The 22,761-nt window shown below is 45.7% G+C and overlaps 1 protein-coding gene across 1 annotated transcript in view; it reads left to right on the forward strand.

The window, feature by feature from the left end:
* Positions 1–1,452: 1,452 nt before the first annotated feature.
* The window catches only part of ARIH1 (ariadne RBR E3 ubiquitin protein ligase 1), a 54,378-nt gene continuing 33,069 nt past the window's right edge, over positions 1,453–22,761 (forward strand). Inside the window, exons 1-2 of the mRNA XM_066592340.1 lie at positions 1,453–2,683; positions 20,047–20,114. Coding sequence (XP_066448437.1) covers positions 2,396–2,683; positions 20,047–20,114 — 356 coding nt within the window. The 5' untranslated portion in view covers positions 1,453–2,395. The remainder of the gene's footprint in view (positions 2,684–20,046; positions 20,115–22,761) is intronic.

A 22,761-nucleotide genomic window follows, 5' to 3' on the forward strand; every position in this document is an offset into this window, starting at 1 on the left:
GAGGTAAGGATATCTTGGAGACATTGAAGGAGACTAGTTGGCAGGTACACAGGCGATTTGTTGAATAATGTAGAGGATTTTAGGAAGGAGGATCATCTTGACCAAACTTACTCGTGCAACACTGAACAGAGATTGTGCAAAAAAGTAATAAGGGGGTAATTTTTAATTCTTCAAACTCTAAAACAGATCTGGAAACCTGTATACTCAAGTATGTAATGGACAAAACCCAACGAAAGGTGCGTTGAAAGGACCCTCTATGATGGTACTATCGGATCTACTGACAATGGATGCAGGTATAGTTCAGAGCAGTGGCAGTGGGCCCGATAGAGGAGCAGTGTTTGCTCTATGGTTAAAGCAGCCCTGAAGAGAAGGCTCCTCCAACCAGCTCAGAGTGAGCTGAAAATTAGAGATGCAGCCTGCAGAGGGGAAAACTGGTGATATATGCAGGATACAAGTCATATACCAGTCAGAAAGTGTTATTACTCCAGTATACACACATCGGTTATTCTGAAAAATCAGGAACACTTTAAGAACCCAGGTGCATTTCCCTTTCATTAAAAAATGCTCACTTTTATTATAAAAGCTACTGTTTGTAAGCCAAGTTGAGAAGTAGATCCAGCAGGAAGTACAAATCCTTCTTTTATATTTCCCATTGCTACTGAATCCACTTCGGTCTTTGACCCACAAAACTTTCGGAAATGCCCATATGTGAAACCAACCTAGAAGAGGTATTTTCCCAATTAAAGGGGCTGTCCGGTTACCAGATAACATCCCTTCAATAGCGCTCACTGTAGTAAAATAACAAACTGATCAGTACTTCAACCTCCTCCGCCACCGGGATCCAGCGCTGCAGCCCCGCCGTGGTCTTGGTGCCTGTTGTGACACCTGAGGTCACCGGACGTCAGGTGACCGCTGCAGCTAATCAGAGGCTGAAGCATCACGGCTCCTATCCCTGGCATCACGATGCCTGAAGAGCCAATCGGTGACGCTGTAGCAGTCACCTGACCACCGGTGACATCAGCTGTTACAACAGATACCATGACAACGGCGGGCCTGCAGCACTGGGTACCGGCGGAGGAGAGGTAAGTACTGGTCAGCTTGTTATTTTACTACAGTCTGCCCTACTGAGGGGATGTTACCAGTAACAGGACAACAACTCCTTTAATAATTCACACTAAAAAAAAAATAAAAATCAAATTTTAGAAATGGTGAGATAAACACAAAATTGAGGATAATACAGCAGTGGTCATACATTCAGTCATGTCATGGTGACCCTGCTGTAGGTCCCCTCTTCCCACCACCATGCACCCCTCACTAGGTCGCCCCTTCTGCCACACTGAGTGTGTACTGCTCTCTTGCCACACGTAAGATGGCGTACTGACTTAGCCGGAAACCCGACGCCGTCGCTCAGGTGGTGATGCGCTGACGTGCCCGTGCGTGACGCTACCGCCCCTTTGTTGGCTCGCCGACGGGAGGTGCACGGTGTCTCCAGGAGACCGGAACCGGGGGAGGGGGGGTTGTCCGTTAGTTGGCGAGTGACACCCTGTGAAACGGCGCGGCTTCTCGGGCCCGGAGGAGGAGGAGCGGACTCTTCACTCCGGGCGCGCGCACCAACCGGGGGGGACGGGGGCGCGCATTGGGAAGGGGCGGTGATAGAGGGGCCTGAGGCCTGCCTGCCTCGGACATACCGGAGACCCCGTGTGTGTGAAGCCGAAGGTCCGGTGAGCAGGGAGGAGGCGCACCTTATATAGGCTCCGGGCAGAGCAGACAGTTCCTGTGCAGTGACTCATTCATAGGTTATACTGGGAGCCGGGGCTGCCCTCCTCATAGCCTCCAGCAGTGGGGGCCACATGTCCTGTCATCCTGCAGGTAGTGGGAGGCCTCCTCTACAGATGCTCACCTACCCACAGAGCGCGGACGCCATTAATCTGTGCGCCTAAGTTCATCGCCCAGACCAGTAATATTTGGGGTAGAGTCCCCCGTTGAGGTATGTGAGTGCCCCCTACGTACCGTGACTGGCCAAGGACCGCGTCGCCGACTAACAGGGTTCTCAAGATGTTTTAGGTAATTCAGCGTCATATCTATTGAAAAAAAACCCAAACCGCCGTCTTCTCTTCCCCCTCGAAGGCGTGTCTCGTCTTCAGGCCCTAATAGCGTTACGGAAGTGCGGCCCCCTATTGCCCGACCGTGACTTACGGATCGCACAACATTGGAGACATTCGGGTGATCATTAGAAGCAGCTTTTGGATACTTTCATTTATATTTTTCGTTTTTTTTGTTGTCTTTTTTTTTTGCTTTCTCCTCTGACGGGACTCCTTGAGGAGCCGCAGCCTTTAGAGCGAATCGCCAATATTGGTTTGTAGACGTGTTTTATCTCGCCCCTACGACTGGGAACATGGACTCAGACGAGGGCTACAACTATGAATTTGATGATGAAGAGTGCAGCGAAGAAAGCGGAGCCGATGAGCCTGAAGATGAGCTGGAGCTAGCGGACGTAGAGCTGGTGGAAGCGGGACTTGGCGGGTCGGAAAGAGCCGGGATATGTGGAGAAGGAGGTGGAGGTGTTCTTGGACCGGGGCCGGGCGGGGAGGAAGATGACGACTACAGATACGAGGTCCTCACCGCCGAGCAGATTCTACAGCACATGGTGGAATGCATTCGGGAAGTGAATGAAGTCATTCAGGTATCGCATGCCAATCATTCTAGCAGGGGCTGAGATGGAGGCTTCAATGTCATATATATATATCTCACTCAGGGCTGGACACATCCCCGTGTGCCTAGAGCTACGTCTCTGTTCACACTGGCGTTGTGTGGTTGTCATCAGCGGTTCTGCCATGTTTGACAGTAAGACTATTGCAGTAGATTCTTGCCGTTAAAATGCCAGAACCCTGATGAAAAGCAGACAGGACTCTTATTATTAGAAGTCCTTATGGCCTATCGTGATACCTATAATCATGTCATGACATCTCTTGGTTCTGTTATAAACCAATATTAACTTTACAGGTTTAGAAAAGGTTAAGAGGTTTTCCTAGCCATTTCTATTGATGACCATCATCAGGACAGGACAACAATAGTTGATTGGCGGGGGTCTACCGTTTGGGATCAGCTGCTCGGACGCCCGCTATCAGCGCCACAGCACAGTGTACGGAGCGGAGGCAGATCACTCCGACCCCTGAGGAGTGGTCAGTGCTGGAAATTGTAGGAGCAGCTCCTGGTAAAATTGGTGAGAGCCGTGTCTGCAATTACCAGCACTGACCACTACTCAGGGGACGGAGTGATCTGCCTCCGCTCCGTACACTGTGCTGTGGCGCTGATAGCGGGCGCCCAAGCAGCTGATCCCAAGCAGTAGACCCCTGCCGAGCAACTATTGTTGTCCGGTCCTGATGATGGTCATCAATAGAAATAGGTTGGAAAAGCCATTAAAATCCTTACTCTTGAGGGGGTCCGATGGGACATATGGAAGGGGAAATAAAGGTATTCAGGGAAGCAGAGGAGGGTTGGATTCATCAAATGGTATTCGTACCGTTTTTTAATGGGTATATCAGTTGTGTGGCATTGGGATGGTGTCCATATCTACAGAACGCTGGCACTAGAGTCATGATCCCTGCTAGGCCATCTGGCTTCCTAAGCGCCCCTCTACTAAACACTGCAGTTGTACACTTTTAGCCTTTCCTGTACACTAGAGAAAAAGGTCTGTTGATATAGAAAGGTCTGCCGGTGGCTACAGAGACACTGTCAGGCTATTGGAGTCCTATGGAAGCATTGGGCGCGTGCGTCTGCCTGGAGTTTTCCCAGCATAAATGTGAACTATAGAGCTCCGATGCAACATGCACAGAGGTAAACGGGTCGGCCGGGGAGAATAAGTGAAATTGATATATGCTCAGCGCTGTACAAAACAAGCCATCCTCACCTGATCCCCTGTCGTCATCTTCCGGCTCCAGTAATGACATGTGACTGCTACTGCCAATGACTTGGTGATCCTAAGTTACATATGGCTAGTCATTTTTTGCAGCCGTTGCATGTGCTTTTGACCAGACCTCATCGCTGGAGTCAGAAGAGGAGTTCAGCCGATGATCGGATAAGGAAAGTACGGGGATGATCACATGGCGCATTTGACAGGGCGTCAAAATCCGCCTAAATAAACCACACAAAATACTCTGGGGGCGTTTAAGACCACTTTACGTTCGAAAACGGGTGTAGAAAAGTCACAGAATTTGGCGCAAGGACTTTTCAGCCTTCTGCACATGCCTCACCACTTTTGGGGAAAGTGGGCATGGCTTGTCGGGAGGAGGTGTGGCCACCTCATACTGACAGATATACGTATAGTTTATGCTAGATATGTATGACTGGTTAGGACCAGGTATACATTTCTGTGAAGGCGCACGGAGCTGCCGGAGATGCACTGAAGAGACATTACGACCAGAGATGGAAATGCCAGACTTGGTAAATTTCCCTCTCTGTTTTAAGTCGCGGTTTTTGCATTTGATGCATATTTTGAAGTCCCATTGATTTCTATGACAAAAACTGATGTGGAAAAAGTAGTGATGTCACAGCTTTATCCACAACATGTATTTAAAATAGACGTCGGGGAGCGCTGTCATGGGGCGCAGTTTCCCATTACAAATCCATGGGCCGCATGCTTTGTTGCGTAATGCACACCAGAATACGTTGTGTGAGCGTACCCTGTGACTGTGTTTTTATACAGTGGTCAGCACACTTCAATTACATTTGTTCCCCCAGGCTACTCCTTTAATCATAAAATATATTACTTGATCACAGCAATTTTTTTCCCATTTTTTTCTGCCTTGTAAAATACCCCATGAATTTGATCTGTCCATAGGTTTTTATTTTTTTTATGTTTTTTTTTTCTAGTTCACACACCTAAAGCATGCTGTGCTTTAAAAAAACAAAAAGAAAAACACTCACGGACCCAGAAAATTGCAGCGAAATTGAGGGAATAAATACAAAAATGCAGCGTAGCGTGTTTTGTATTGGTCTATGGCCTTTGACCGGTTTCACATGGCCGTGAATATCGCACGTGAATAATAACTCCATTCTTTTGAATGGAGTTATACACATGAGCGATGTTTTGCCTCAATGGAATGCCTCGAGGGAAAAAATCGTGGCATGTTCTTTTTTTTTTTTTTTCACGTTCCTCCGAAAGCATCGCCATTGATTTCAATGTGACCTTAAATACCTTGCATGGCACTTGTATGCTGTGCGATGGGCAATCCTTCTCGCATGAGGATCAGAATTTCACAAGGGCAATGTGTTCTTGCCTGAAAACCGCCTCACATTCACGGGTACAACGTAAGTTGACGAGCGCGATATCTGGACTAGCTTATCTGCACTATATTGCACTCACACTTGTGTAGCTAGCCTTACAGTTAAGGCCTACCTCACACACTGCGTTTGCGATAATGCGTTTTTCAACGCTGCGTTTACTGCGGTTTCAGCAGCGTTGTCATGCATTTTTTCACAGTGTTTTGGCTACGTTTTCAGCACAGCTGAAAACGCAGGCCAAGGATGTTGGGAAAAAAAATCAATACTCGCCTAGCTGGCGCTGTCTGGGTCCCTGCTGCTGCTCTCCGGAGCTACCGGAACTTGTCATCGCCGACAGAGGACTTTTTACTAGTGATGGGGTTTGAAGACCCTGCCTCCAGCAAGAGATTGTTCTGATTGGCTGAGTGTCAGCTGGCTCAGCCAATCACGGCCAGCGCTGAATGTACCAATCACAGCCATTCATTGACTAGCTGGGATTGGTACATCAAGCTCCAGCTCTAATTGGTTCAGGAGCGCCGGCTCAGCCAATCAGAACAGTCTCTTGCTGGGAAGCAGGGATGTCAATCTCGGTCACTAGCAATACATGCTTTGTTGGCCATGACAAGTCCACGGCAGCGTGCCCGGAGCTCTGGAGAGCAGCGGGAGGGACTCCAACGCAGTGCTGAAAACAGCCAAAGATAGAACATGCATCGCTGTTAAAGCGCTGCGTTTTGACGCTTGTGTGAGCAGCCCTATTGAAATGAATGGGAGCGTTAGATGGCGTTTAGCGCAGCGCTAAACTCTGTACAGAAACATCCGTGTGAGGGAGGCCTAACCTCTAGTTGTGCCTTTTTCCTCCTGTGTGGAAAAATGCTCCAAAAAATGTGTTTTTCCTAAGACGACTTTGTGTGAAACCATCTGAAGTTGTCTTTTGACTGTGAAGAGTGAATGTTTATCCCTGCGATGACGCGCTGTGAATAAGCACAATGAGATGCTGTTGTGTGACTTCTGGTTTGTCATCCTGATAATTTCCATGTCCAGTAAATCATTAACCATGTGCATTTAGTGTCTTCCACCCTCTTCAGGTGTGTTTATGTGACATGACTAACCTGAAACGGTCTATAAAGTGTGAGCGCAGTGTTTTATGCTTGCTACATGAACAGTCCTTGACCACACTGGTATGGAGGGATTGGCCATCTCATTGGGCACGTTCAGTTGGGCTGCAGTGCCCTGCTTCTAGGATCCGTTCATGCCGCACTCACATCTGTTCTCCTCCAGGTCTTTTTGGATCAAAATGAGGATTGGATTTCGGCCCAGGGAATAGGAAACTTGCCCTAACATTTCCTTATAGAGTGTGTCTCCTCTGCCTTGGGCCGTCAACCTATCCTTCTTTCTATTAAGTTATGGTCCTTTTAGATGAGCCGGTTATCGTTTGAACGAGCGACTGATGCCACCGCCAGCTGATCCGCTCTACTGGCAGACACATCGTTGGCTCGTTCAAACGAGAAATCACTCAGAATCGTTCAGTCTTTCACATTCGCTGTATAAGTGATGAGCGGGACTGAGCGATGACTGTGTATACCGAACCATAAGTGAACCAGCCAACGGTAGTTGTTATGCCTGCCTGAAATGAATGGCGAATGAAAAGTGAATGGTTATCGCTCGCCGTTGGCTCGCATTTACATGGAAACTATTATCGGTCCCTTTCGCTCGTTTGAATAGTTTTTCAACGGTAATCATTCAGTCTAGAACCTTTTAGGCTTGCAAGATATCAGACCTCAAAGTGCTGTCCATGTGGGCTAGTCAGTCAGACAACTCCGGCATGGTCCCTATTTCTTTACTATAGGAGTAGAATATTCTGTTATTGGAGTAAGAGCCTACTTCATCATATAAAAAGACGCTTCCAGAGATTGTCAGTAAATAATACAAGTATCTTAAAGCAACCCGCTAGTCTGGGACAAACAAAGATGGCCGCACCACTTCTCTGACTACCTCATGCACATCGTGCATAGTACACATCAGTAGTCAAAGATGATACATGCTGCTCTGGCTGGCCAGCACTGGTCAATCAAAGCAGGTGTAGAGCCTTATACTAAGGGCTTGTTCACACCGGCGTATTTTCATTTCAAGTATATTGATTTTTTTAGTCATTGCGTATGTCACGTGTAAGAAAAATCGCCAATGCAGGTACTAGCGTAGCAGTTGCGTTTTTCACTCGTGTTGCTAGGAAACATGCTGATGAATTTTTTTTAAAAAAAGGAAGAACCTAATTCTAGTGTTTTTTTTTTTTCTTACTTGTGGTTTTTTTTGTACGCTTAACATACGCTGTAGATATGCAGGTATACCTGCGCAAAAACATGCATACACGATCACACACAGAAAAAGTGAAGGGATATGCAATTGCAATGCTGCAATGTTTGTACCGCGTTTTATGCATACGTCCGTGTGAACGAGCCCTAATTCATACTAATGTACAACATACATCCGGTAGTCAGACAAGCAGTTTGGCCATCTTCATTTGTCCCGGCCTGGAGGGTCACTTTAATTGAGATAAGCTTCATAGCAAATACTTTACCCTGCAGCAAATAAGTATTCGCTATGTCCAATCCCTCTTTGTATGGCATCTCTCTTTGGGGGACAGTCGGGAAGCTTCCATGCACATTAGGTTGTTGGCCCATCTTGATATAAGTGGGTTTGGATGACTTCTATCTTGTATATCGACAGTCTTGAGAATACTGGTACACTAGCGTTCACCGGCTCCTTGTCTGTGCTGCTTTATTCGACTTGGCTCATCAGCCCCTCTTCAAGTGAATGTGCAGACCTGCAGTACTAGCCCTAGAAAAATGAGTGAGAGCCGAATAGGCCACCAATGTTAAAGCCTCCCTGAAGATCCCTTTGCTCTCTTCCCTTCTGTCCTTTGATGGCAGTATACACAACCGTGTGCCCTCACCTTGTACTGCGACGGGGAACTGAAATTAGTTCCCTGCCAGTAGAAGTTCTTAAAACACAGAGCTTATATTGAGCTGCCTTCCTGAATGCTGGGGAGCCCCATATTGATGGGTGACTTTTTGCTTCACTTGGCATTTTTCCTAAGTGGTAAGAATATTTGCATTTCCTTTATATATGATGCCTTTAAATGGCTAACAAATACATGATCCTATTGCAAGGTTTCAGACCTACTTGGGATCCTTCCTCAGGCACAAGGATCCTAAGTAGGTCCAAAAGCTTGCAATAAGATCATGTATTTTTGTTAGCCATTAAAAGCTATCATATCTACAAGATTACTTGGTTTTTCTCGCTGAGAACAATCACATTTTGCTCTACTGGCTAACACGGCACTAAACTTTTTTTTCATTTTGCATTTCCTTCGCACAGACAGATATAGATGTGCGAAACTTAATAGGTATGATCCTCTTTATAAATTTAAAATTTCTTTCCACTGCTCATTGCCACTAAAGATCGGCATAAGATCGCCAGTCTTTATTAAATTCCTCCCATTAGCTCCAGTTTTAAATCATACAAACTGCTTATGCCTTCTGTACAGCAAAAAAAATCACTTTTAGAATATAACATTCCAAAAGGCAAACTATTATTCTGGTTGTCAAGGCCTATTAAAGTGTACCTGACTTTTCAGATGACTTATCAGAATAAGCTGCCACGTGTGCATGTTGGATAAATCTATTTCTGACTATTATATGACTTGTATCCTCCATTCATCTGCAGTTTTTCCCTCTACAGGCTGCTCCTCCCATTTTCAGTCTTCTTTGAATGAGCTGGTGGGTGGAGACGAACTGCTGTGATACACCGCACACACAGAGGAGCAGGATCTCTTCCCTCTATCTGTAGCAGATCCTCATAAATTGCAGCATCATAGAGGATATTATACTGCTGTACTGAGCAGTGTAGATGTGATTTCAGCAGCTGTCACACAGTAAACAAACACTATTGGCTGCAGCAGGGTCCTTGTGAGTCTCTCTACTTCTATCTCCAGGAACTTCATAGAGTTCTATGGGCAGCATGAGTTTTCACCCTCCCCCACTTCCTGTGTTTTGTCTTGTCACTGTTACTAGAGATGGCATACACATAACAACAGAAGTGGACTGTAAACTAGAAAAAGTGAGACCCCTATTGGCCAGGAATGTAGAGTGATTCTTCGGCATGATTTTTGTTCTTGGCTTAGCATTTATAAAAGTTAAAGAAAACAAACCTTTTTCGTGTTCTAGTTACATAGCAAGTTGCAAAAGTCCTCTCCCACATCCAGACAGATTATGTAGAGTTAGGCCGCCTGCAGACGAGCGGGTCGGATCCGGCAGCGAGAATTCTCGCCGCGCGATCCGACCCGAGCGCCTGCAGGGACGAGCGCGTACTCTCCCGCGCCTGGCGGCCCCGGCTCTTTCATGTGCCGGCTGCCGCGCAGCCGGCGCATGCGCAGAACGGAGCCGGCGGCCGGGTGAGTGCGTGCCCCGCAGAAAATTAGGACATGCCGCGGTTTGTTTGCCGCGCGAGATTTCGCGCGGCCAAACCGCGGCCGTCTGCATAGGAGTGCGTATTTTAATGCACTCCTATGCAAACTTTCATTGGCGGAAATCCCGCGGGAAATCCCGCGGCGGGATTTCCGCTCGTGTGCAGGCGGCCTTAGGTGTTGAATTGGATGTCCAGGATTGTAAACAGCACAGGCAGGATTATAATGAAAGGTAACTCCTATATATAGCAAGCACAAGATCCACCATTCACAATAGGTGATGGTCACAGCTCACCTTTCCTGCACATTGACTTCTGCACAGATCATAGAACATGCCTTGAACACTCCTATAGAAGTCTATGAACATATCCAGACTGCGGGGTTCCTATGCTGCATGTGACAGCTGTAAGGTATCCAGCTCGGCCAAGATGCCGACTGAGTCCCGACCGGCTATCTTGGGTGCCATTATTTTAATCATGTACCTCTTGTAAGTACTCTATAGACAGGATGCCAACATCTGCTCATAGAGAAGCTTTATGGAGGAGATTCCTGTAGATGAGCTCTCTGCTGTAGGGAATTGTCTGTATCCATTTATGCCACACACATCCAGATCACTGAGGATTATTTTAATTTCTTTAAGGCCGCCTGCACATGAACGGGTCGGAATCTGACCCTGTGCCTGGCCGGTGACCCCAAGTACCTGTCCAGAATCTTAATCTGTACTGCCGATGGTCCGGCCGGCGCACATGTGCAGTACAGCTTTAGCCGTGGCGTCGTAGATCCCGCAACCTTTCTGTAATGATGATGATGACGACAGAAGGACGTGGGTCAGACGGCTTCCATTGGCTTCAATGGAAACCATCCTCACAGAATCCGCCTAAAAATAGAGCATGCAGTGTTTTGTTTTTTTTCCGTTCCCCCCCCCCCCCCCTCCGCGAGTGGAAAATTGCAATTGATTTCTGCTCATGTGCAGGAAAAATCACTTTTCCATTTCATGCTATGGGCAGTATTTGCTGCGGAATCCAGAGGCAGGCGCCCGCTCCGGATTCCGTAGTGCCAATCCGCCCATGTGCAGTCGGCCTTATCTTTACAGGATATTCCCATACCAGATAAGTAGAAGCCTTATCTATGTGACCCTACCTTTTTACCCTGTTTTTCAATTCACATTGACCATATTCCCTATTGTCGCCAATGGAGAAATGTCCATGCTTATGCCCGGCGCTCTCCGTTGATCCTGGTGCTCTCTATGCATTGGTGAATGTGGGATGATGTAAAGAATAATGCAAGCTATCGACGTTATGGCAGAAGATTAGAAAACGGATGCATATTTAGGAAACACTGGCTCACCAACTGAACGTTTTTGTCAGTAGTGACTTGTGCCATTTTCTTGGTCAGGGCAGTGGCACAACAGTTTGGGCATCATGTAAGTATCTGCTATGTTGTGAGCTGTGCCACTATATTTTATCGTATTGAAATACAAAAGATTGCACATCCTTCCATAATATTGATAACTGTGCCTCATTAGGTGTTGTAAAGTTCTAGTGAACAAGCTTTACATATGAAGAACCCTGGAAGGGCTGGTGCACACGTCTCATCCGCAATCCTCCATTGCAAAAAACGTGTGCATTTGTAATCCATCCCATTTGTCTAAATAGGCATTGACATATTTCTGTTTCAGAAACATTCTGTAATGGAAACCTGCCATGTGGAAACCATAGTAGTCTTATCATGGAAGTATGTGTGTAGATAACATTATTAATCGGCGTCTGAAAATGTGACTCGTTAGACAAAAGGTGAGTTGATATTAATGTGTCCTAATGTATGGCAGATCTTTGTGATGAAGCTTTAGCTGTATTGCCCCTTTAGAGCAAACAGGTTAATTCCTGGGCCACGGTACAAGCCTCTTATGTGTGACGCAGAAGCTAATCACTAGTCCCTGTCTCAGTACCTGCCCCTAAATGTGTCAGGAGTTCTACTCATCAGGTTTAATCAGCTTTTATACATTATTTCTTTATAAATCTGGCGCTGGCAAGAATTTACAATGGAATTAATAATCTTCCTCGGACCATATGCTGTAGGTTTATACCTGTGCGCAAAAGGATTTCAGTTGAGAATCATCAAAATGATAAAGTCCTGATTAAGATGTTCTACAACCTATACAATATGGTCCGTGTGGTCTAAAGCCAGCTAAATTGCAGGAGTTGGGACTCCATTGTGTGGATGAGAATTCATACATTCAAGTTCACAGGCAGAAGCTGGAAAGGGATTGATGGAATGAACCAAGGCGCTTATTTGGTAATAAGCAACCCTATATGTAGGAAACGCCAAGAATGGGATGTATTTGCATCGCTTTTCTTATATAATTTTGTATATCAGGCTTGAACAAGCTTTAGCCAGGTATACAACCGAGATCTAAAAGTCAGGCCGGTTTCACATCCACGTCGGAATGCAGCACTTTTTCTTCCGTCCAAAAGCCTGGCAGCTGGGCGGAAAGCGGGCAGACCGCATTATAGTCAATGGGGTCTACTTGGTTCCATTCAGAGACGGAACTGTTCATCGGCGGGGATTCCCCTTTTGGAATGGAGCAGGAAAGTGGAATCCCCAGCACAAATGTGAAACCACCCTTAGAAGCTGCTTTGTTGGGCTAAGCTCTTACAATGTGTCGTAGAGCAATTTGATGCATGCTCCATTACAAGAAAATGTCCTTCAACCAGGGATGTGTAAGGTTGCCTTTAAGACGTCAGTTGAAGATTTTACCTGCTCAAAATAGTTTCTCCTAGTAGCTGTGTGCATCCTCTTCCCTTCTGTTAGGCCCAGCTCCCATGAGTGTCACAGGGTTTTACGTGGGCGGTTCTTGCTCGTGTAATACCCTCTACAAATCTGCTATGTTGCCGCTCACAGGACTTGCGTGAAATACACACGCAAGAAAAATCGCAACATGTTCTATCTTGTCGCATATTAAGCACGCATACACGCCAAGATAGTACATGGCAGTGAGCGTCACGCAGCCAGTATGCAATGTTATTGCCGTGCGCATATCTGCACACTGCGACGTACAGTCGTGTGAGCCTTTGTGACAGTTATGGATCCTTTCTACTTCACTTCCCCAGTTGTTCTAGCACTCACTTTTACTTCCCAGTTAGGTTTTGCATGGCATAGGGTGACAGCCTAGAGCTGATTATCAAAGAATTTGTATAGACTTAATTACTTGACCTGAGATGTGGTCCAAAGTACCCTTGTATAAGAGAAAAAACCTTATTAGTCTATTATGTGAGGCAACAAATTTTAAAGGGCCACTCTGGTGAATTAATTTTTTCCATTCATTATGCAACTATCCCTTTGTGTATATATGTCAGCCAATATTATTACCTTGTTTAGGTATTTCTCTCTATCTAAAGCTCACAGCCTCTTTCTCCTCAGATGGTCATGTGATATCAATTCTGACCAGCTCAGATTTACTTGGGGTTGTGTGTTCAGTTTTTAGGCAGTTTCTCAGTCTGTGTAATGTGGTTAGATGATCCCTACCACAGAAACCGAATAGAGGGGGACACACATACTCCTATCAGTTACTGATGATGTTCACACAATTATAATGGAGGAGATCACAGCTCATCCTTCTGGTCTGTAGCTCATTTAGGTGTATTGCTGCACTGATTCATCATAGGATTGATGTGAAAGAGAAAGCAATATTAAGATAGTGCCTAATGGAAATCAAAAAGGAGGCTGCACTGCATAGAAGTGACAACAATATACTAAAGAGACTTCCAGAGTGTGACAGGCAAACTGGTGAGCGCGGCAGGGATGGAAAAATAGGTTTTTGCTGGAGTGTCCCTTTAACCCCTTCATGACATGGCCTATTTTGGTGTTGAGGACCAAGCGATTTTTTTGGTATTTTTCCATCTCCATTTTTCAAAAGCCATAACTTTTTTATTTTTCCGTGGACGCGGCTGTATAAGGGCTTGTTTTTTGCGTGGCGAACTGTAGTTTTTATCGATGCCAATTTTGGGTACATAGACTATATTCTAAAATTTTTTTTTTTTTTTAATGATAGCAGAGAGAGAAAACGCATCAATTCTGCCATAGATTTTTTTATTTTTTTTTTACACCGTTAATCATGCAGCATAAATGAGACTTTCTATTTTTTCTGCAGACCGGTACGGTTACAACGATACCAAAATTCTAACATTTTTTTTAGGTTTTCCCACTTTTCTGCAATAAAAACCCTTTTTTTTGGAAATCTTTTTTCTATTCTAAATTGCTGCATTCAAAGTCACGTAACTTTTTTATTTTTTGATGTACAGAGCTCCATGAGGGCTTATTTTTTGCGAGACGAGCTGTAGATTTTATTGGTACCATTTTGGCGTACATACGACTTTTTTGATCACTTTTATTGCGTTTTTAGTGAGGCAAAATGCTAAAAATGAGCATTTTGCCTCAGTTTTTTAGCTTTTTTTTTAGCGTTTTTTTCGGTGCACAGTCAAAAGCATGTGCAACTTATTGTACGCATCGTTACGGACGCGACAATACCAAATATGTGAGGGTTTTATTATTTTTTTACCTTTTTTTATGCTAATCTGAGAAAAAGCATAAAAAATGGTTTTTGTACTCTTTTTTTTTTTTTTTTTACATTTTTTTAAATTCATTTTTTAAATCTTTCTTTTTTTTACACTGTTTGTGTCCCTCTGAGGGACTCTAATCACTGCCCTGATGATCGCTGTCATAAGGCATGGCAGAGCTACTGCTCTCCCATGCCTTATCGCTCATACAGCGATCTCAGGCATAGGCAATACAGGACGCCAGTGTCTGGCGTCCTGTTGCCATGGTGACAGGCCAGGCTCTCGCGATGACATCGCGAGTTCCGGCCGGAGACACAGAGGGAGCCGCGCTCCCGCTGTGAACTCTTTCCCTGCCGCGATCTACTTAGATCGCGGCAGAGAAGGGGTTAACAGCGGGGGGCGCATCTCCGATGTCCCCCCGCTGCTGCAGCGAGACGCCGGATGTGGCTGACAGCCGGCTCCCGCTGCGGGATAGCGCTGGATCACATATGATCCAGCGCTATCTCCAGGACGTAAGTTTACGCCCTGTTGCGGGAAGTACCCCGCTCCCAGGACGTAAACTTACGCCCTGCAGCGGGAATGGGTTAAAGGAGTCCTGTGAAAGGAAGTTAGAAATCTAAAAACATAGAAAATTGACGACAGAAAAAGGCCACATGGTCCATGTAGTTTGCTCTTATATTATTTCCTTTTCATTCCTCTATTAGGATAGATTATGCTAATACCAGGCTGCTTGAATTCATGAGTTGACTTTTCAACTGCATCTAAAGCTGGAGGTACAAGGTTGCACCAAGATTTGAACTCTGATTGCTGGATTCAAAGTCTAGAGTCCTAAACATGGAACTATCTGATTGGTTGGGATCTCCACCAATCGTGAGAACAAGGGTCCTGAGTGTCTCTGAGCGAATGGAACAGTAGTCATGCATGCATACTACCACCGGGAGTGCTGGAGATGGCTAAACACCTGATCTCCTTTATCTCCAGCAGTTCTTTAGAAGTGAATGGAGCAGCGGCATGCATGCTCAACTACTGCTCCATTAATTTGGAGACCTTTCATGATTGATTGGGGTCCTAGCAATCAGACCACAGCTGATCAGATAGTGTTCCCTTTTTGTGGGAGAACACCCTTTAAGGGGTTGTCTGTTTTGGACACTAGCTTTTTGTTAGCGTCCAGACCAAATAAGCTGATCGCAGAGTGTCCAGTGCTTGAACATGGTGACAAGTGACGGCTCTGAAGGTATCCTATGCACTTATAGCCAATAATTATTTTGAACCCCCTCCTTTCTCCCATGAGTTATTGACGACACATTTTTGTCAGACGTGAACACCAGTATTTCTATGAATTTTTGCATGTAGTATCTGTGGAATGGACAGGTACCGCATTTTATGTCCCTGTTTGTGTCAAGTGTCTGAGTTGTGTACACCATGTCCTTGAAACCGGAGAGCCTGTAGCAAGCAAAGAACTCCTAATGACACTGAATGATTGGGTTAACCTTTCCACTGCCAGCCATGGCAGCTACCTGTCGGAAATGGATTTTGTGTCCGTTGTTTATGAAACGGCAGTGATGAATGCGTTGACCTTCTATAGACTTCTCAGAATGTTTGAACAAATCGTATACTTGTTATTTATAATCCTTTTATATTTTTAATAACCACGTTGGTCATACGTAATTCTTTGTGCATTTATGTCCACGATAGGCCAGGCTCGCACGACCAGGTCAGATCCCGCATGCGGGAAGTACGCAGCAGTTTTCAGCGGTGAGCCCAGCCTGTGACCCTGCGAACGGCAAGTTACTGTATTGCGGATGACCGCGGAGGCTTGCTGTTGGTCATATGCAGTACAAGGGTGTTTTGTTTGTATTTCCCATGCCGTCACGTAGGTATTACGCGGGTACAGGCAGCCCATACGCAGTGTTAATTGCATATGGGCAGCGGGTTGCACACCTCCATTGACATCAATGGAGGACGTCCGCGCTGTAATCCGTGGTGAATAGAGCATGCTGTGAATTTTCTTACGCACGCGGAATACGTAATTCATACCCACGGGAGTGAAGGAAGATTTGAAACTACATGCCTTTCAACGCCCATGTTTTACAAGATATCAGTGATCTGTACTTGTGTGGATCTTACGGAGTTTGTAGACGTTTGTTTCCTCATCATTCCTACCAGCTCCGGCGCGTCTTCTCTCTGGTCCCCAGCAGTTTGTCTTCAGGCATTTCTCCCTGGTTAGGGATTTGTAAATCCCCCACCCCCATGAAGTGCTGCCATGGCGCTCAGCCAATCAGAGGCAGCACTCGATGGTCCAATCACAGCCATTTAGTACATGGCTGGAATTTTTGAAAATTGGTTTCACAACTGGAATACCCCTTTAAGTATTATAGATGAAGTCTGCATGAATGAAGATAGACCAAGCATTCTTGCATATTCTTCCCATTCTTACAAACACCTACTGCTCTACCAGAAAATGAATCGCCCGCGCAGATTTGATGTTTGGTGCTTCTGTCCATGGCTTCTGCAAATCAATGAGAAATATTGTTGCTTTTCCATAATGTCCTCTGTAGGAGTGCTGTGCACGAGTCGTGCTCTGGGAGCAGTGCAGGATTTACGCTACAGTCACATTTAGTTTTCAGCTCCGACCCGGGGTCCTCATCGCGGTTCCCGTTTTTAAAATGCAAAAAACTCCACCGCTGGACAGAACGTCTCTGTAATAATAACTGGCTGTAATACTAATAACCTTTATATAGCACATATATTACATATTATGCAGCATTTTACAGCACTTGATATTGGGTGTTTTTCGTTAGTTTCTTGCATTCTCTGCTGGAAAGGAAAGCAGAGTTCACCATGCTTTGTTTTCTGCTAAAGAATGCTAGAAACGAATAGAAGCCTGTCGGAACCGAGACCTGTTCTCCTCCGTTTCAGTAGTTTTGTACAATGGCAGAGGTGGTTCTGCCCAGTGCTGCCGTCTTGGCCCTTATACGAAGCTACTGGAACAGAGACCAGTCTCTGATTTGACAAGTTTCTGTTCGTTTTCAGCATTGTGTGCCAGAACAAAAAGCGTGGTGGACTGCACTTTTTTTCCAGCACACAGTTCCGGAAATGAACAGAAACTTGCCGAAACGGAGACCTGTTAACCCGTTTCAACGTTTTTTTTTATACTGGCCGAGAGATTGTTCGTCCAGCCGTGCAGTTTTTTGGATGTTAAATGGACACCCCGATGGCGACTCTTGGCGGAGCTGAAGACAAGATGTGGATGGAGCGTTCTGCTGCATGAAGAAGGGGGCAGCCTGTTTGTCTCATGGGGTTTATTTCCTGCTCTGTAGATATTGGTGGGGTATAGGAGGAGGAGGATTGACGGGCTGAGAAGGCTTTTAAATTCTCCTGCATTACACGATCAGGATTTTTGAGCGTAATATGCAGTAATTAACTTTACATTACCTTTAACGACGCCTCTCACACACAGCAGGAAATGAACGTGCAAAAATGAGCGCAACATGCTCTACCTTGGCACATGTTATGCCTGCATACACCCCAAGATACCATCCTTCCCCGAAAATGACACTGTCTTATGTTATATTATGCCCCAAAAAGGGCACAGTGTCTTTTTTTGGGGGGGGAAGCTTATACTTACCTGGTCTGCGGCGTCCCGATGGTCTCCGGCGGCGCTGCAGCAAGTGTCCTCCCCGTCTGCCTGCTCAACTTCTTTCTGGCGACAGGGCTTTGAATACCCCGCCTGCAGCAAAGCGAGGGCTGTGATTGGCTAATCACAACACCAGCAGCCAATCACAGCCGACACTCGATGAGTCAATGACAGCCATTCAGGGATGTCATCCAGTGAATGGCTGTGATTGGCTCATCAAGCGCTGGCTGTGATGGCAGATGGCGCTGAGATTAGCCTGTCACAGGGCTCGCTCTGCTGGAGGCGGGGTATTCAAAGCCCTGTCACCAGCAGAAGCTGAGCAGGCATACGGGGAGGACTCAGCCGTTTGCCACAGCGCCGCCGGAGACTATCGGGACACCGTGGACCAGGCGAGTATTGGTTTTAATTTTTGAGGCACCTCGGCTAGGTCCTTTTTTTTGGAGGAGGCCTCATATTTCAAGCTTCGCATCCACTTGAAGTTGCATGTTGGCAAGCCCAATATTGAGCTGAGTTTCACGGCCCGATATCGCACTCGCTCGTGTGAAAGTAACCTTAATCTGTGCAGCTGGAAATGTGTCTAACCTGCATATTTTTAGGTGTTTTTCCTCCCATTTGTTGATTTCTGAAAATATTATTTTTCGGCATGCCTGCTAAGTAGGCATAGTGCCTTCTGTTTTGCTCTGACCCAGTCATATGTCTCCTTCTACTGTTTCTCCCATCTTCTTACAGCATACAGTCACATGGTGAATTTGAGATTCTGCAGCTCCATCCCGTCTCCCGGTCTTCTGTTTGTTGTATTATCTAGCCCAGGTTTTTTTCTTCTTAGGCTGGGTTCACATGGGACGGAAATCACGCAAAAATCTCACAGCTTGGCCGCACCAAAAAAACGCAAGATTTCAGCAGGAGAGACGCAGCTTCAAAACCCGCAGCATTTCGCTGCGAGTTTTACAGCAGTTCGGCTGCCGGCATTCTGCTGCGGCTTTCTCTCCCCATAGAGGAGTGGGGCCGCAGCGGGAAATTCTGACTCCATTGACTATTATGGGGCCTGTTGGCTTCTGTCTCACTGGTGGGCCATTTTACCAAATAGCATTGCATGCTGCACTATTTTGTCCGGGATTTAATGCTTTAAACGGAGCCTCCACCACAGATATGGACGGAGTGAAAGTGGTTCTAGACGGTAAAAAAATGTATTCTCTATCAGTCAGCAAAAATAAATAAAACTGCAATACTAGAAAAGAAAGGGTGGGCTCACAAATGGGGCAAATTCCGTGAATGTATTTCCACAGTGGAAGACCTGCGTATGACCTTGGAAGCCAATTGAGTATGGTTGCCTATGCGTGTGGTTTTCCCCGTGGATGTACAGTGTTTGACAGCGTATTATCCGCCCAGAAGAACGAAGGCAAGCAGGGAATGACATGAGAAAGTTGCCCAACCCCCTGGGGACCACCTTCTATCGCTCAGGAGACATTCTATTGTGCTGTCGTGGTGAGAGCTGCTCTGAAAGCCTTCAGAACGGGATGCTGCTCTCTAGGCTTGGCTGGTTTATACTACTTATTTTGAAAGTAGTATAAACTATTTGAATAAAAAACCCTTATTCTTGTGCAGGATGGATGGTGTGCTGCTCACCAGACTGTCCTGCATTCTCTGCCCACAAATTCCTGCTTTCTTTATACCATTTGTATCTGGTCTCATAGCAACATGCGTACGAATCAACGTCCATACACAATGTTAATTACGTATGCACTGCAGAACGAACGCATCCATAGGGATCAATGGAGCTCATACACGGAATCCACAGTAAAATAGAGCATGCTGCAATTCTTCTTCTGCTTGCGGGATCTGCAATTACGGAAGTGTGAGCGAAACGGCGAAAATCAATGCATTTGATAGACCGCGTATTATACTTATGGAAAGCGATTTGCAGGATCCACAATTCAAATAAGTTAATGTGAGACCGGCCTAATTCGAGTTTTACAACACCCCATTCACATGCATCATAAACAATTGGCACCATATTGTAGACCTCTAGGACTGTCTGCCATAGGTTTCACCTAATACAATGCTAAGGGTTTGTTGCACATTTTGTTACAACTGTGCACAACTTTAATGTGTTTTAATTATCTCTGTAGAATCCAGCTACCATCACAAGAATACTCCTGAGTCATTTCAACTGGGACAAAGAGAAGCTAATGGAGAGGTAAGCCCTTTTCTGTGCAAAATCATAAAGTTTAAAAGAGATGTCCCGCGCCGAAACGGGTTTTTTTTTTTTTAAACCCCCCCCCCCGTTCGGCGCGAGACAACCCCGATGCAGGGGTTAAAAAAACCACCCGCACAGCGCTTACCTGAATCCCGGCGGTCCGGTGACTTCAATACTTACCGCTGAAGATGGCCGCCGGGATCCTCTATCTTCGTGGACCGCAGCTCTTCTGTGCGGTCCACTGCCGATTCCAGCCTCCTGATTGGCTGGAATCGGCACGTGACGGGGCGGAGCTACACGGAGCTACACGGAGCCCCATAGAGAACAGCAGAAGACCCGGACTGCGCAAGCGCGGCTAATTTGGCCATCGGAGGCCAAAAATTAGTCGGCACCATGGAGACCAGGACGCTAGCAACGGAGCAGGTAAGTAAAAAACTTTTTATAACTTCTGTATGGCTCATAATTAATGCACAATGTATATTACAAAGTGCATTATTATGGCCATACAGAAGTGTATAGACCCACTTGCTGCCTCGGGACATCTCCTTTAAGTGTCCCATCCATCTGTAAAGTAAATGCTTATTGCTGGAAAACAAGACGCTTGTTGTTCTCAGGAAAGAAAAAAATATTGAAATTAAGAATTTAGGAAATGTGAACAGTCAGTCCCCTGTGTGCGGTGTTTGGGTAACACCATGTTAGCTTTAACAGTCTCCCTTATGAAGGAACATATAAATGCAGATGAAGCACTGCTGCCTTAAACAGCCTGTCTTTTGTGTACAAGTAACAAAATAGTGCATAACTACTGTAAAATCCACTGTCCTAAGAGAACGCCCTGTATGTCTTCAGCGATAAATATTTGTGTATGAGCAGTGCATTGAAACGATAGATTTTTTTTCATAAACGCTCCTCTATCCTCCTGCAATTGAATAGCATGCTGACTTGACTAAGTAGGAGATCCTATGCTTTGCCAATTGGCCTCTTTAATCCCTTAAAGGGTATTTGTCATAAAAGAAGTCTCTTTACGGCATCTTCTCCTCCCTGAGCTTCTCCACTGCCCCGGATCATGCCACCTCCAGCCGGACGGCTTTTTATGAAGCCGGCATTCCTCGAATTCTCCTTCCTGCAGGCCAGTGAAGGTCGCGTCCCTGTGACGTAGCCGTTACTGGTTAGGAAGGAATCCTGATCTATTGCAGAGACAGCACGCATGGACAGTCTCTGCAATAGCTTGGCACTCCCTGTTAGGGAGCAGGTTGGGTTCTCTGCTGTTAGACTGCTTCTGCCTTCTCCTTTCCCAGGAGTGCTATGTACTAAAAAGTGGAATTAGTACTTCCACTATGTGACCTGGCAATCACATGACCGCAAGGTGCTTCATTGTTACAGGAGAGCTACAGGGTCCTAGCAGACCCTGATCAGCTATGTTGGTGACTATTGTCACTATAGGGGAATGTTTTCACCAGTAACTGGGGCTCTTATGGGTCCCCCCGCTACAGTGGAAAAGTGTGAAATTAAAATAAAAATGTTAATGACCCCCAGAGGTCTTGTACAACGTCATGGGTAACATAGATGGTAAAAAAAATAGTTACAAAAATAAGTTAATAAATAAATAAAATTACAGAATAAAACATATACATAAAAAAATGACCCAAAGCCGACGCTAACTGGAAAAAAAAGTAGGGCAGTAAAACTCTTAGTGTCTGGTCTTTTAGGACCAAAACAGTCTGGTCCTAAAGGAGTTAATACCTTATTAAAATTGGAAAAACCCTCCAGAAAATGTCACTTTTAGGGCTCTCACCCGAGCATATTTCACCGTGTATTACATGTGCAGCTTTGCGTGTGTAATACTTGGTACTAATCTTTACATTACTTTCAATGGTGCCTCTCACACGCAGCATGTGACATGTACAGAAAAAAAAGATTGCAGCATGCACTATCCTGGCACACATATACACCAAGATATTGTATGGCGATTGTTGATGCGCAGTGAGTACACAATGCATTGCATACTGCTGCGTGCTGCCATGCAGGGGAAAAAAAATCCTCGTGTGAGAGAGTCCTTATTGTGGATTTAAAATTTGTCTCATGTAAATGGCACATAACATTCAACGTAAAACAACCCGCCAGGCCTGGATAAACAAAGATGGCAGCAGCAGCTTCTCTTACTACCCCCTGCACACTGTACACTAGTATACATCATTCACGGGTGGATTTGATTTGTGGAACCCATGCGGGAAATCCGCAAATCGCATGTGTGGGAAGAAATCGCAGCATGCTCCATTTTCCTGCGGACCTCACAGGGACGGCTTCTATTGAAGTCAATGTAAGCCGTCCAGTCAGTGGCACAGCCACAGCTGTCACTGTGGACGTTCTGTGGGGAGATCCGGCCGGCACAGATGAGACATGCGCTGTACCTGGACAGGTAAGAAAATGTATTTTTCTGTCCATGTCTGCGGGCACGGCTGGATTCTGCTTTGAGATTCAGCAGATGGAATCCTGCGTGCAAGTGAACATGAGGCCTAAGACACTACACCTGCTCTGATTGACCAGTGCTCCCACATGAGCAGTAATACCGTCAGAGCAGTGTGCAGTGTCTTAGACTACTGATGTATACTATACACATTGTGCATCAGGTAGTCAAAGAGGCCATTAT

This window comes from Eleutherodactylus coqui, chromosome 2, assembly GCF_035609145.1.
Source record: "Eleutherodactylus coqui strain aEleCoq1 chromosome 2, aEleCoq1.hap1, whole genome shotgun sequence".
In the NCBI taxonomy this organism is placed as follows: domain Eukaryota; kingdom Metazoa; phylum Chordata; class Amphibia; order Anura; family Eleutherodactylidae; genus Eleutherodactylus; species Eleutherodactylus coqui.